Source organism: Aspergillus sydowii (assembly GCF_001890705.1).
Source record: "Aspergillus sydowii CBS 593.65 unplaced genomic scaffold ASPSYscaffold_2, whole genome shotgun sequence".
Classification (NCBI taxonomy): Eukaryota; Fungi; Ascomycota; class Eurotiomycetes; order Eurotiales; family Aspergillaceae; genus Aspergillus; species Aspergillus sydowii.
Genome location: NW_024467860.1, coordinates 3,757,235 through 3,771,893, shown reverse-complemented (window position 1 = coordinate 3,771,893; position 14,659 = coordinate 3,757,235). Strand labels below are relative to the sequence as shown.

Sequence of the window (14,659 nt, the reverse complement as noted above, 5' to 3'; positions counted from 1 at the left end):
TTATCACCAATAATAAATAACTTGGCTCATGGACACCTCCGTCAGCCTGACATTCAACTCAGGTCTCGGACTTGCAGCACGGGAACATTGCCAGACCGGGAAAGGAAGACAGAGATCGGAAACGCCATTGAACAGATCGAGGCGCTTCTCCGGCTGGTCGCTGTTGGAATGGATGTCTGCAGTCCGGACTCCACCAACAGCACCAAGAATCTCAAAGTCAATCGCTGCATTTTGCCAGATGCTTGTTAGTTTCTCTTTTTCAGCCTTATAATTTTGGATCCTTGGCGGCGCTTCCTGCCATCATTGAATGGACTGGACCGCTGGCACAGTGAGCAATCCCACGGACCATCCGTTGCACAGCCACCGGACTACACTTTATTAACCAGCTATACTCCTCCCGGCTGTTGCCTTAAAAAAGTGCATTTGCTTCGCAAGTGACTGAACCTTTGAAACCATGGTTGGTGTACCAGGACGATCAAAAGCGTGCGTGACATGCTTGAAGCGGAAGAAAAGAGTATACCTGCCCCCGTCCTCACACAATACCCTGAGATCTAACGGTTTAGTTATATAGTGCGACTTGGAGAAACCGTTTTGTGGGACATGTCGCAAAGCCCGCGTCGAGTGCGCGGGATACTTCCGTCCCCGTATATTCATCAACAACACCGTTGAGAACAACAACAGCCAGCAGCTCGTCAAGAGAGACCGAATCCCAAGCAGTGGTGGAGATGTTGCTATGTCTCGCGAGCTAGCACGAACTGCCTACCAGACCAAGTATATAGACCTGTTCTGGCGGCTGTACTTGCCCAATGGCCAGCCGTCGCCTACCATGAGGAAAGCCACAGCAGGCGGATGGGTTGATGCTGTCCAGGACCTCTACATCTCTGAGAGTGTATTAAAAAAGACAATATTGGCCCTGTCTGTCTCTGGTGTGGGGAGGCAGGATAATGATAGATCTCTACGGGAGGAGGGTAGTAAGCTCTACGCAAGCTCATTAAGGAACTAACGGTGGCGTTGAAGGATCCGCGGAGAGGACTGAGCGACGGTATCCTTACGGCGGTTAGATTAGCAAGCTTTTATGAGGTGAGACTTCTTCTGGATGGCTAGTCGGCAGCGCTGACTGCGTTGGTTAGTCTGTGTATGGCACGAACGATAGTGAGGCCCGGCAGGCCCGGGGTTGGCAAGCGCACAGCGCTGGTGTGATTGCGCTTCTCGTGATGCGGACTCCATACGCATTTATATCGGGCCATGCTCACGGGCTATTCACGGATGGGCGAGCGCATCTGGTGGGTTTTGGGCTTGCCATGCTTTCAAGATGTCAACTAATGTCTTCCTCAGATAATGTCCCACCTCAGAGGCAGGAAGAGGTGCGTCCTCGCTGAACCGGAGTGGAAGACGATACCATGGCTTCAGCAAGAAAAGTCTCCTAGAGACTATCTTATCGACGTTATTGCTGAGCTTTCTGGAATCTTTGAGGATCTGGACGTGATGAAGGCTTGCGATGACCCTCTCGGAAAGGAGCGCCTCAAACAACAAATAATCGATAGTCTGCTGCAAATGCAGCAAGACCTGGCAACCTGGCAGGTGGTACATGCTCCAGACTATGAGATACCCGCCAAAGTACCGGAGGAGGTATCGCCACAGCAGGTTATAGGATGCCATCTCATGACTTTCTTCTGGGCTACTGTGATCGTCGTCGTGAGCAACTTTCAAGCCCTATGGGAGCCGGCGCAGGAGATTGATCCTATTTTCGACCTCGATATTTGCTGCGGGAATATTATCAGGTCTTTCTATATAATGATCCATCCGGCCATGGGGATATTCCGCACTCACCTCACCATCTATCCGATGACCGTCGTCATTGACTATATTCGCGAGGTAGGCCCGCAGCGATTACTCGAGGAACGACGGATCCTCGCGGACTGTCTTTGCGACCCTGCCCTTGCACATGTGCGACAGTTTATCAACAGCCTGAAGGACGACATCCCGCTTGAATTTTTGAATTAGATGCCAGTTTACCCCAGCCAAATACCCCCAGTACCATACATCATGTGCATTCAATTCAATATGCCAATTAATCAACAAGATGAATACTTCCCTCAGCATCGTACCCAATCTCCCTAACCTTTACATTCCTCAAATGGCTCACGCCCCCAGAAAGCTCACAATCATGATAGAAAAGCCACCACTTGCCCTCAAACTCCACGATGGAATGGTGCGTCGTCCACCCCAACACCGGCTCCAGAATCCTGCCCCGGTACGTGAATGGACCCAGCGGCGAGTCCCCAACCGCATAGACCAGGTAGTGCGTATCGCCCGTCGAGTAAGAGAAATAATACCGCCCGTTATACTTGTGCATCCACGCGGCCTCGAAGAACCGCCTGTCATGGTCGTCCGCGGCAATGGGGACACCGGATTCGTCCAGAATCTGCAGTTCGCGGACCGGCGATGCAAAACTCAGCATGTCCTCTGACAATCTCGCGACACGGGGGAATAACGCCGGTACTCCATCGCCTGTTGGCTCCTTCCCATCTTTATCAAGCACCCATTCTTCACCACCATCCCGAGACTCCTCAGACTTAACCCAGCATTGCAACTGCCCACCCCACAGACCACCAAAGTACACATATGCCGCCTTCCCATCTCCATCATTGTCTTTGTTGTTGTCGGTAGCATCGTCAACAAAAACCGCCGGATCAATACTATAACTCCCCTCCCAAAACCTCTTTTCAGGCACAAACGGCCCCTCGGGACTCTCCCCAACCGCAACCCCAATCCTGAATAAACCCTCATGGTCCCGCGCAGGAAACACAAGGTAGAACTTCCCATTCCGCTCTGCGGCATCGGGCGCCCAGAGCTGTTTCGATGCCCAGGGGACGTCGGGTGTTGAGAGGACGGTGCCATGGTCTGTTACGGCTATTTCTTCGCTCGACGAGGTAGCAAGAGAGGGGAGAGAGAAGACGTGGTAGTCTGCCATGTCGTACTGGTCGCCATTGTCGTTTGAAGAAGTGGCAGTGTCGCGGTCGTGCGAGGGGTAGATGTAGAGTCTGTTGTTGAAAACGTGGGCAGAGGGGTCGGCTGTGTAGAGGTGGGTTATTAGGGGTTTGGGGGGCATTTTGATATGATAGAAGGAATGAATGGGTTAAGCTTGGGGATAAGGACTTTGTTGCTGTTATTGCGTGCATTCATTCAAGTGTTCGAGGTCTTTATTTATGTGGACATTGTCGACTTCGTGCACTTGCGGACTGATTTATCCGCCGGCTAAAGGGACTCTGTTTGGAGATTACCCCGCGGATGCTCGAGGGAGGGGCACGATAGTTCCATGTTGTATATCGTGGCTAAATGAGTCGCTAGCAGGGGATGTCCTAAACGGGCACGGAGCTGGTCCAGACTGTGCTCAATCAGCCTGATGGCTTCGGCTATGCCGAATCGAACAATGCCACTATACAGCCCAGACTGCCTAAATATTATGTTATAATGAATGTTAGACCATCTTGTATACATTATTTCAACCCCAGGTCATACAACTCCCCCAACACATTCCCCCTCTCGCCATCTGCTCAGCTCTGAACCCTCTTAGCCTATCCTCCCATTCCTTCTCAGCCTGCTCACGCATGCTCTCCTCCTCACTACCGGTCTTCTCCCTAACTGGGCTCTCACAATCCCTCAGCCCAATAAACCGTCCAAACCGCCTCCTCTTCACATCCGTGTCGACTCCCAAGTTCCTCACGAATCCGTTCGTAGCCAACCACGGCTTAATGGGCTGCGGGTAATGGAATGTTGCCCAGTTGGGCGGATACACCTGGTCAAAGTGCAGCGCTAGGGCATCCAGCTCTGCAGATGTGAGAAGGTTAAAGGAGAGGATTGATTTCGGGAAGTAAGGGTGCGGCACCCCCGACTGGCAATGGACTAATGGCGCGAGATTTCTGGAGAGGACAGAGGTCATGTAGTGGAAATTGGGGTGAATTCGTTCTGTAAGCGGGTGTGTATCTCGATTGACCTGCTTGGTTTGGAGTTGGGGCAATTTGAGTGGGATGCCTGCCTGACGGAATTGTGCCTGGACTTGCTGCGCTAGTTGTCGGTGGTGGCGACGGCGAAGTCGGAGACGTAGACGTTGCTGTCGTTCTTGTTGCCTTTGTTGTTTCATGTGAGGCTGGTGATTTTGGGTGCGATATGGGAGGTGTAGCATTGCTGCTTCGAGGCGCGCGTGATTTTGGGCGATTAGCTCTCGTTGCTTTTGCTCTGTACGCCTTTGTTGGAATATCTGTGAGTACCTGCTCTGGTCGTACTCTGTTTGCTGCTGCGGCCCATCTTGCTGGTGTTGGATTTGCTCTTCAATGTGTCTGCTGTAGCCATCTTGTAGTTGGATTTGGTGCTCGACCTGTCCGGAATGAACTTGTGATTCCCATGAGTGTCCAGACCTTAGGTCAAAGACACCCACAGTTGGGAGCTCACCTGGATACTCCGCGGAATAAGAACCTGGTGATGAGCCGGGGGAATCGCTGTTATTCTCCATGATAAGCTAGGGTTAGCTCTGATAGACCAGATGAGAATGCGCTGACGATAAACGCCTGGAGGGGAAGAGCGATAGCTTTAATACAGCGAACGATAAACAAAATATGATTAAATGTAAACTCGACGGTCGGGTCTATGTAAATTATATCAACGAGCGTGGGACGAGTAGAGCGGGAACAATCCGTCTTTGTGTCGAGCGCCAAAATATAATGCAAACGTCGTGACAATGGAACCAGAGCTTTAAGTCCAGAAGTTATCCGTATGAAAACCATAAGAATCGGACAAAGACATAAAACACGGATCAAACTCTCCATTGTTGCCAAAATAGATCGACATAACAGGCCTTCTGCTAAAATAAGGTCCTGATAAAAAGTTGGTTATAAATTCTTGAGACTCACAGCTACGAGAGAGTTTCAACATGTTCATGAAAGACTGAAGCCCCCTAGTTGCTTCTGCAGTGCTTCGGTGTTCGTCCTTTCGCTGGCCGCAAACTGTTGATAACGCTCAGACGCTACTGGAAGACCAACATGCTTGTTGATCCAGTTGAAAATTGTATAGTGCCACATGAGCGCATTCTCGGGATTCAGTACCCAGTGGTTCTCATCTGGGAAGGTCAAGAACGCACTGTCGATTCCCTTCATCTGTAATACGTTGAATGCGGACAGTCCCTCGGCTATCGTCAAGCGATAATCCTTTTCGTTATGGATGATCAGGTGTGGCGTCTGCCACTTATCAAGGTGACGCGAAGGATCCCACTGTGCCCAGTTTTCGGGTGCCTTCCATTGAACGCCATTGAGGTCGTGCAGCGGGAAGTATAGCTCCTCGGTAGCAAGCAAAGATGTTGTACTGAAGACACCATCGTGCGTGACAAGAGCTTTGAAACGCCGACCAAGCGGTTGACCTTGGATCCAATTCATCATGTATCCTCCGTACGACGCCCCCAGAGCTACGGCGCGCGATGTGTCGACATAATCCAAGTTCTTCTCAATGTAGTCGAACCCCTTCTCAAGATCAATGTATGGCAGCCCACCCCATGAGCCACGGATTGCATCGGTAAAGCCCTGTCCGTAGCCGGTGCTGCCTCGCGGGTTGGGTGTTATGACAACATACCCCTGCTCGGCAAAAACAGCGGGATTCCACCTCGTACTCCATTGATCATTCCATGCTCCCTGTGGGCCACCATGCACCAAGAACGCCAGAGGATATTTGCTTCCTGGCTTAAATTTAGAAGGCTTTACCACCCATGCGTGGACCGGGGTGTCCTCGGCTCCTCTGTACCATATCTCATCAACCTGGGTCGAAGAGAGACCGAAAGCAACCCCATTATGGCCAATGGATGAGATGACACGAACATCGGCAGGGTTTTCCGGGTCAACAAGTGACCAGATGCTATTGTCCAGCAGGTTATTACTGGATATAAGGAGCTTAGATGATTTGGATGTGGCAGGGTGGACTTCTGTCACGTAACCGGAGTGGGTGATTTTCTTGAGCAGATCAGGAGTTGAGTGGCGAATGTTGGCTATTGGCAGCTGGTAAAGCACTCCACGGCCATGTTCCTCTACTTGAATATATAGCGACTTGTCGTCATTGGAGAAACTTAAGCCTGACGGGCTCAGATTCCAGAGCCCCTTGCCATCTGGAGAAGAGAATGCTTCTATCATCTCGCCGTTCCAAGGATTGGGAACGTAGAGAATCCGATTCTTATCGGACTCATACCCGTCCTTGCGCATTGCCAGGACAGCAATCGAGCCACCATCTGACGAAAGAACAGGAGATGACATGGCGCCCTCGAGACCTCCAACTCGGTATATCTTGCTCTCTGCAGCACTAACGCCGGTCCATGAGAACATTGGACAATAATAGCATGAGCCCGTTGTATGCAGAGCGGGATTGACCTCAGGAGATCGCGCCACGAATACGATCGCCGAGGGGCTGATGTCGAAGTCACCTCCACCACCGAATGGTGGGATTGGCGATTCTACACCCGTAAGGCCACAAATTGCGATCAAGTTAGTGAGGCCCGATATGGAGTACTTCCCCGCATGTCGAGTAGCGGGGGCCAGAGGAGCACGCTGGAGCAAGCCATAGAAAATTGCATTTGTTTGGGGTTCAATGTACGAGTCCCAGTGCCTCACAAAAAGAGAGGTATACAGCTTGCCGGTACTGTAGGGCGTTTTGGCGTCCTGCGGGTTATACAGAGACCCATCCGGATTGGCCTTGCCAGAGACAGCGAAGCCAATCTTCCCCGATTCGACAATGGTAACTTTCAAGTCCGACACTGGCCCTGGTACTGTTCCCGCAGTATAGGTCCTATCCGCGAGCCGAGCATCCCCAATTATCAAGCTTGTATTTCCATTGCCTTTTGTCTTCAGCCAGATCAACTGGTCAGTGTTCTCGATCCATTGTGGGGAACTGGCGCCTGGATCATTCGTGATGAGAGCAGACCGGCCGGTCGTAAGATCTAGCACACGAATCTCATTTGTCTTAGTATGGGACTCGAACGAGTATGTTGTTTGACTGTATACGGCGAGAGTTCCAGTCGAATTGGGCACGGCGCCCGACCGTCGAGGTGCTCCTAGAAGTACCCTGGGGGTGAATCAGCAAACGCCTTCACATGCGCCTCCACAGAGGATGGGTAAGAAAACAGAGGTTTATGCCCAGAAAACTACAGTGTATAGCTCTCCGTACACCTATTATCACTTCAGAGGAAGAAAGCAACTTACTCTGGTGTGAATTTCATGGATCGGATCGTCATGTCCAGCTCCGCAGGGGACGATAAGCTCGTTGATAAGGTAGCTCCGGGGAGCAAGGTTGGGCAATAAAAGGGTAATACCCGGGAACGTTATTTATTGTAAGAGCAACCAGCGCGCGAAAAGCTCCAGTGAATGGGATAATAGAAATAGGATATCGATGGCAGACGGATGGTGGTGGATGAAGACTCGGTGAGGGGAGAAGAGGAGGTGAGGAGGCGAGGAACGGGGCTGGGGTGTTGGAGGGGAAGAATCTCAGACGTTGCGTCAACAGCGTCTTTGCATGTCCGAGCAGCATTCCAGACGACTACGCATTAACCCATCTCCCTTGGTGAACCCGAGTATTGATGAATGTCATTTAGATTGGCATAAGTCTAGTCATTCATATAATTACAGTACTTCATTTAGTACAACTTCAAATCCCAATCAACAAAAAGGGCCCTTTTGTGAAACATCGTGTAGATCACTCCTCCTCCTCGCTTTCATCCTCTTCCATGCCCTCAGCAGCTGTGACCGTGAATGTGGGTGCTTGGTCTACGCCAACATAGCTGTCACACATCAGGTATAGCGTCAGCTCATGCTCACCAGGCGTAGGCACGGTATAGTCCAGACGGAGTTCCAACTTGCGACCAATGGTGACTCGCTTGATCGCAAGCAGACTCTTTGTTTTCTCGTCGCCAACGATTAACCACCAGTTTTCCATCTTCTGGTTGGGGTAGAAAGGTGCGTGGACCGTTGCGTCGACTTCCTCATCTTCCTCCACCTCGCGCTCGACCTTGATCTTAAGATACGAAGGTTCGCCGGCGGTTATGTTCTCCGGGTCTTCGACTTCGAAATCAAGTTCGAGGATGGGGTATTTGTTGTTGGTGAACGCAGCTGCCTGGGCAAGCTGTTTGTTGTCAAGGTTGAGACGCTTAACCAGAGTAGCATAGTCCTTGTTCTCGGACGGGTCCATCGCTTCCATGAACTCGAAGATGTCATTGATCCTAATTACAGACATAAGGTTAGAACCGGTATCGTTAAAAGGGATAGTGTGTACATACTTATACTCGTTGGCAACCTTGATGACATCAGGACTGAAATGAGGTATCTGCTTGAGGGGACTGTCGCGATCCCACATGGCCTGAACCACCATTTGTGACATCTCCATGGCGTTCATGGCGTTCATATGGCCCTCCGAAGCGAGAATGTCCACGCAAGCGCTGAGAAGGTTAAGAACTCTGCCAACAATAACTTCTTGATCCTTAGCCAAATCGATAGGCAGCTGCATGCGTGAGAAATGGGCTTGAAGGAGGACGAAGGATTTGAAATGGGGTGAGTCGTAGGCAGCTTGCGACATCTTGACTGGAATGCGGTCGTACACCCGGCGGAGGATGTGATCCTCGTGGCGCCGCATTTGGACGGACTCGAACTCCGTCGCCGAAGTGACAATCTCCAGGATACCCTTGAGCTTCGTTCGCGCTGACAAGGAAAGGAGGAAAGTCTGCATGGTGATATATGAGATGTTGTAGTAGGCACCGATGGATGCAGCATTCAGCGGCGAAACAGTGTCATCCTCTTCGTCTAGGTCAATGATCTTAGCTTCAGACAGTTCCTTCAGCGTGTTTTCTACCAGCTCCGACAAAAATGTACTAAGCCCTTCATGGCTGACATCGGTGAGACCGTAGAAGCTCGGGTTGGCCAGAAGACGTCGGTAGAAATATGTGTACGTCATCCAGTCAACAGAATCTTGAGTGGATGCAATTGTTCCCTGGCTAATCTCAGTGACAAACGCATCATGCATGTAAAGCTGTAAGTGACTCTCAACTGGCAACGCCTCATTGAGGAATTTTTTATAGTATTCACGCTTGACAGTGGGGACCATAAGAACACCGCGGCCAATCTTATCCTGACCGGGACGAGAAGCCTTGCCAAACATTTGCAGAATTTCACTGATGGGGTAGTCAATATAACGGTGCTCCCGGCCCTCATAGAATTGAGTCCCCATAACTACCACCAGGTGTGCGGTGAGGTTAAGTTCCCAACAGACATCGCGCGAGGCAATGACCACTTGAATCGCACCGATGTTGTAAAGATGAGAAACGATACGCTTATCGGTCTGACTCAAAGCCTCGTGGTAATATCCGATACCATGAGAAAGCGATTCGGCCAGTGTACGTTCCTGGACACGGCTGAGCAGGGGTCGTAGCTCTTCGACGTCGGCATTGAGGAACCGGTCTTCGTCTTCATCAATGCCGCAAGCAGTTAAGAGATCTATAGCGGTTGAGCGGGTTTGCTTTCGGTTGGGCACAAAGATCAGGGCGGGCTTGTCAGCAGACAGCTGGAGAATCGAAAGATAAGCCGGCCTTGCCATAGCTAACATCATCGAAGGGAAATGGGGTATGCTGAAGGATTGAATGTGGAGCTCCAGAGGCACTGGCCGAGCGTGAGGACTGAAGTTATAAATGGTATGCTTGCTCGCTCCAATCCACTCCCCAATATCTCGAGCGTTGGCGAGCGGAACACTGAGACCGACAATACGCATACCACTTTCAGTTTGGAGAGCCATGGAATGCATGCGGGAGACCACAACTTCGTACACATATCCACCATAGCCTCCAAGCATGTGTAGTTCGTCCGCAAGAAATAGCTCGACGGCGCGGACATTCTTGCGCTTCTGCCATTGCCTGGAAAGCACATCCCATTGTGTTGGAGTAGCTAGAATAAGGTCGGCTCCGGCCAGAACCCTCAGATCGGCAGTCATTTCTCCCGAAAGCTTTGCGATGGTCTTGCCACCAGCCAAGTTGCCCAATCTCTTCTTCCAGTCCTCCAGGCGGAGATCAATGAGCTCCTGGAACGGAGCAACGTAGACGGCTTTGAGACTGTCTTCCTGGGCCCAATGACGCAGTATCGCCAGCTCCGCGCAAATAGTCTTACCACTACCCGTGGGGGCACCAATGAAGACGTTGTCATCGCTGTCAAATAGGGATTTGAAAGCCTGCGTTTGAATTTTGTTGAAGTATTCCCAATCAGGGTACAGCCGCTGGTACTCATCACGCTTAAGAGCCTTGACTGGAGCTCGCTGCATGTCAAGCAATGGAGTATGAGGAGGGAACCTCTCTGGAAGAATCAACTTCTGGAAGGACACGGCAATGCGAGTTTCCGAGTGCATCCAGCGGTCAGAGACAAGAGAAATGAAGTAGTTCGGTGGCATAGGCTCGGTGATAGGAACAGTGAATTCGACAAGGTGCTCATTCATCTCCGACTCAGCATAGTCCTTGCGCAGAACGAATTGGTCGTGGAATAGAATCTCCTCGCCGTCACAGTCCTCAACCATGATCCAGAAGTCCTGCGCAGTTCCATGCAACTCCTCATCCCACACGAAATTGGGGGTAATTGTCAACTCAACTCTCAGCATAGAGCGCGTAATGGGTTGGACCTGAGCCTGAACTTCCAAGCGAGGGAACTTCGAAACCAAGTCACAAACAGTCTGCCCAGCTCTGGGCATGCCGAGAAGCTCGCCCATGCGAGGGGGGTCTAGATCGAAGTAGCTACCCCAGGGCACGTCGATCCGCTCGGATTTCTGCAGGACGTCCCTAGGGCATCGTGGAAACTGGCGGAGCGGGCTCATGGTCGGCCACATTCTTCGCTCAGCCATCTTGCAAAGGTCAAGGGCATTCTTAGCCACAGACGCCCAGCCCCTCCTCAAACAAATTTCAAACAGAGCGCGGATAATACGCCCAGCAGATTGGGTAACATAGACAAGGTCTGCCATCAAGGCAAGTCCCTCTAGTTTCAACCTAGAGATGTAGGCCTGTAGCAAAACGTTGATCTTTGAATGAGGCTCATCTATACCCTCTTTAACTGGAACGGGCACACGGCCCAGCATCTTGGCCAGTTCAAGCTTCTCATCCTGACGGACAGGGATGTACTTGAACTCATCGCTCAGCGCGAAGATTCGGAAAAGCTCGATGCCGCTGATGGACGGTTGGAGGTGTTGATTGTACGTCAGCATGGAGTTGTGACCGATGTAATAGTGCGAGGCAATCCGCCCAAGTTCCGTGGATTGTAACCGTCCGGTCTTTTTGTCATATTTGACAAGTCCAGCCCTCTCCAAGAGTACAGCTGCTGAGTGAACAAGATCAACTCTTTTCTGCTCAAGTGCATCATCATTCTCATAATCCGCGCCAACACTGTATAGACCTGGGGAGCGCAGCATGCGGACGAATAGATAGGTGTACCCAAGCCAGTCAACAGCCTCGTCTCGTGTACGGATGCTGCCAAGCACAATCTCGGCGTTCATGTTATCCGCTAGCTTGCCCATGAGCTGACTCTCAATTGGCAATTGCTGATTCATCAACGAGAGATAATACTGAATTTCAGCCTGCGTGGTAATAATAATACCCTCACCATAAGTATCATACTGCGGTCGTCCGGCTCGTCCTAGCATTTGGAGGACATCCTGAGGACTCAATTCCACCCAGCTACCCTTCTCCGGAGAATAAACCTGGGTCCCCTTGATAATGACGGTATGCGCGGGCAAGTTAACACCCCAGGCAAGGGTTGCTGTACATACGAGTACCTGAATGCTACCATCTTTGAAAAGCGCCTGGACCGAATCGCGGTCCGCAAGACTCAGACCGGCGTGGTGGATACCGAAGCCATAAGGAAGAATATCTTTGAGTGAAGCGTCATTGACCGACTCGGCCTCCTCGGCGAGAATAGCTCTGCTTGCCGAGTCACTCTTCAAAATTTGTCCGATAGTTTCCATTTCCAAAGCCTTGTCTCTGAGGTATTTCGCAGTTTTGGCCGTCTCCTTTCGGGAGTGGACAAAAATAAGCATCTGGTTTCTATTTTGCCCAACGTGTTCAATAACTTTGTTGTAGCAAATGTCATTCATGATTTTCAATTGCTTTATAGGCTTCTTATCCGTAACACCAATGAATTCTTGTTTCAAGGGGCAAGGTCGGTAAGAACCATCAAAGTGGAACATCCCTTTCTGAGGGTCAACACGAAGAAAGCTTCCGACATCGCGGTAGTTTGGAAGGGTGGCACTGAGACCGACAATCCTGACCGGGTCGCCCGTTTGTTCAACCTGACGAATAGTTCTGCTGACGATGCTCTCAAGGACTGGACCACGCTCGTCATGAAGAAGATGGATTTCGTCAATGATGACCAGGCGAACAAGCTTGGTGTAGCTAGTCTCTGACGCCTTTCGCGTAATAACATCAAACTTTTCCGGGGTCGTGATTATGACCTGAGTCTCGGCAATTTGCTGCTTCGTAAGTTGACGGTCACCAGTCAACTCTGATACCCTGATACCGTAAGGGGCGAGACGCTTGCCGAAGTTTTCAACCTGCTCTTGCACAAGAGCCTTCAGAGGGGAGATGTAGATGATTTTGAAATCGTCGAGCATGATCTCCCCTGTTTCGGGGTTACGGTTTTTTCCAACTTCACGAAGGATGCTAAGCATGGCCACGTTGGTCTTTCCGGATCCTGTGGGCGCACAGACAAGCATGTTTCCATCATCCTGGAAGGCAGAAGGGTAGCACTTGGTTTGGATTCGATTGAGCTCCTTCGAATCTCCAAAACCAAGACGGGCCCATTCAGGTAGCTCTGAAACTGCGACTTTCCTTTCTCCTGGTTCCTGCTTGGACTTCGGTTGCGGCACATGGATTTCCTCGTATCCCTTGAACGTCCGTTTCGTGGAGCCCTGAGGCAATTTAACATTGGGGTTGGTCATCAAATGGTTACCTTGATGAAATACGAGATTCTCCAAGTTGATCAAGCGTTTGGGTTGCAGCCCTCTAACCAATCCACCTTCTGCGGGCTTCTCTTCGGCGGCGGCGGCAGGGGCATTGGGCATATCAACGTCCGCAAGATCCATTTTGATTCTCTTTTCGGGGCGACCTGAATCATCATCACGGGCCGTCTTTCCACGAATCTCATCCAAGATAGCACGATGTCCGGTCTCGACCATTTCGCTCTCCACTAGGTGACGTGCGTCGGCATCTTCAGCCACTCGTCGCCAGCGAGTAGTCCAAACCACCTTATCTCGGTTTGTGACAAGCTTGGCAACAAGGTCTGGATAGTCGTAATCAAAAAGTTCCATGAGNTCATTTTCCACATCTCGCAACGACCTCTCTGAACCATCCTCTGTTTTGCCGCCCATAACTTCGAGTGCTTGAGTGGCCTTCTCCTGCTGAATATGAGCATCAGAGTAAGCAGATCCAATTTGGCGCTGTAGCCAGTAAGCATCGATGTCGCGAGCGCGAACTTTGAGTCCTCTCTTTTGTCGGTCACCATCTTGGTCTACTCCGCCATCAATGACCATCTCTTCTGTAGGTAAGTCCTCCGGAGCTTCCTTTACGGCAGCGTCGTCATCGCCTGATTCCTTTTGCTCTTCTTCATCCTCTGACTCGTCTTCATCGTGTACTTCATCCACGGTGCCCATGCGGTCTTCATCCTCGTCTTCGTCAAAGACCACGGCAACACCCTGTCGTTCATCAAGTTCTGCCTCATCTTCTCCCGCAGCTCCATCTCCCATTTCTTCGTCCTCATCTTGCGCATCGTAATCCGTAATCTTCTTTCCCAGATTAACAAGCTCATTAAATTCCTTTGGATCCAGCGAAGTGCCAAGTAAATCATCGACCTCCTTCTTTTTATCGAAGTCTCTCATTTCCTCGTCTTTCAAGAGCTCTAATACTGCATCGGCGGCACTCCTGACAACTTCGTGTGAGACGTCGCCGAGACGGCTTGCAGTTAATGTGAGGATTAAGTCGTACGTGGCTCGGGTGGCTGGCGTGCGAGGGCGATATTTGAGGCCTTCGACGAGGGCGTCGGCGGCGGTAAGAATTCCCTGGCCACGGAGTTGGTTCGATTGACCTTTTTGCCGCTTCTTCTGTTCGCGCGCAAGGACGTCCTCGCCTTCTCGAATAGCACCTCGTTCGATATCGACCGGTCCGACTGCCTTCTTCTTGGATTTCGGTGCATCATCGCGTGCGATCCTGGATCCCATTTCCCTAATACCAATGCGGCCGGCAAGCGATTCCGGATCCCCGGTGGCCTCATCATTGACGCGAGAAATAAAACGACGGTCCGCCTGGAGCACCAGGTTGGACATTGCCGAGTACTTGTACTGTGAAATATTTTGGTCCGCCATTTTGACAGTTTGGCGATGTGAAATGAATAAATAAAGCGGAAAGGAAGGTCACCGGTAGGGAAGTGACCAGAATAAGGTGTCACTGGCTCGACGGAGCTCAGGCTCAAGTTTCGGCTGCGCGTCGAGACACCTGCGACTAGAGATGAATTCTGTGGCAAAGTGAGATCCGTGAGGCTTCACAAACCTGGACCATCCTCCTGCAGCAAGAAAGCAAACTTCGGTTGTCAAGCTGCGCGCTCTCGTGGGTGTTGAGAAA

The 14,659-nt window shown here is 51.0% G+C and overlaps 6 protein-coding genes across 6 annotated transcripts; 2 read left to right on the top strand and 4 right to left on the bottom strand.

Moving 5' to 3' along the window:
- The first annotated feature begins 124 nt into the window (after nt 1-124).
- Nucleotides 125-1,086, top strand: ASPSYDRAFT_41900 (Zn(II)2Cys6 transcription factor domain-containing protein). Its single transcript, XM_040846362.1, has 2 exons — nt 125-514; nt 572-1,086. The coding sequence occupies exons 1-2, from the start codon at nt 455-457 to the stop codon at nt 1,001-1,003; spliced, it is 492 nt and encodes a 163-aa protein (XP_040706959.1). The 5' UTR covers nt 125-454; the 3' UTR covers nt 1,004-1,086.
- A 48-nt stretch (nt 1,087-1,134) lies between these two features.
- Nucleotides 1,135-2,038, top strand: ASPSYDRAFT_693505 (uncharacterized protein). Its single transcript, XM_040850466.1, has 2 exons — nt 1,135-1,283; nt 1,336-2,038. The coding sequence occupies exons 1-2, from the start codon at nt 1,215-1,217 to the stop codon at nt 2,002-2,004; spliced, it is 738 nt and encodes a 245-aa protein (XP_040706958.1). The 5' UTR covers nt 1,135-1,214; the 3' UTR covers nt 2,005-2,038.
- A 33-nt stretch (nt 2,039-2,071) lies between these two features.
- ASPSYDRAFT_145520 (glycoside hydrolase family 43 protein) lies at nt 2,072-3,112 on the bottom strand (the record flags this gene model as incomplete). The annotated part of the gene is made up of 1 exon (XM_040841528.1): nt 2,072-3,112. One exon carries the CDS (start codon nt 3,110-3,112, stop codon nt 2,072-2,074), a length of 1,041 nt encoding a protein of 346 aa, XP_040706957.1.
- Nucleotides 3,113-3,505: 393 nt separating this feature from the next.
- Nucleotides 3,506-4,513, bottom strand: ASPSYDRAFT_28755 (uncharacterized protein; the record flags this gene model as incomplete). Its single annotated transcript, XM_040844558.1, has 1 exon — nt 3,506-4,513. The coding sequence occupies one exon, from the start codon at nt 4,511-4,513 to the stop codon at nt 3,506-3,508; it is 1,008 nt and encodes a 335-aa protein (XP_040706956.1).
- A 421-nt stretch (nt 4,514-4,934) lies between these two features.
- ASPSYDRAFT_143724 (oligopeptidase family protein) lies at nt 4,935-7,267 on the bottom strand (the record flags this gene model as incomplete). Its single annotated transcript, XM_040841366.1, has 2 exons — nt 4,935-7,098; nt 7,236-7,267. 2 exons carry the CDS (start codon nt 7,265-7,267, stop codon nt 4,935-4,937), a joined length of 2,196 nt encoding a protein of 731 aa, XP_040706955.1.
- A 458-nt stretch (nt 7,268-7,725) lies between these two features.
- Nucleotides 7,726-14,403, bottom strand: ASPSYDRAFT_86793 (ATP-dependent RNA helicase BRR2; the record flags this gene model as incomplete). Its single annotated transcript, XM_040851727.1, has 3 exons — nt 7,726-8,248; nt 8,306-13,325; nt 13,392-14,403. 3 exons carry the CDS (start codon nt 14,401-14,403, stop codon nt 7,726-7,728), a joined length of 6,555 nt encoding a protein of 2,184 aa, XP_040706954.1.
- Between the last annotated feature and the right edge of the window lie 256 nt (nt 14,404-14,659).

What these genes read in the sequence shown, in the direction of transcription:
- ASPSYDRAFT_41900 (XM_040846362.1), top strand. Translation starts at nt 455, where the DNA reads ATGGTTGGTGTACCAGGACGATCAAAAGCGTGCGTGACATGCTTGAAG. An exon ending in GCTTGAAGCGGAAGAAAAGA is followed by an intron (nt 515 to 571) that starts GTATACCTGCCC and finishes TTAGTTATATAG; the next exon opens with TGCGACTTGGAGAAACCGTT.
- ASPSYDRAFT_693505 (XM_040850466.1), top strand. Translation starts at nt 1,215, where the DNA reads ATGCGGACTCCATACGCATTTATATCGGGCCATGCTCACGGGCTATTC. An exon ending in CGGATGGGCGAGCGCATCTG is followed by an intron (nt 1,284 to 1,335) that starts GTGGGTTTTGGG and finishes TGTCTTCCTCAG; the next exon opens with ATAATGTCCCACCTCAGAGG.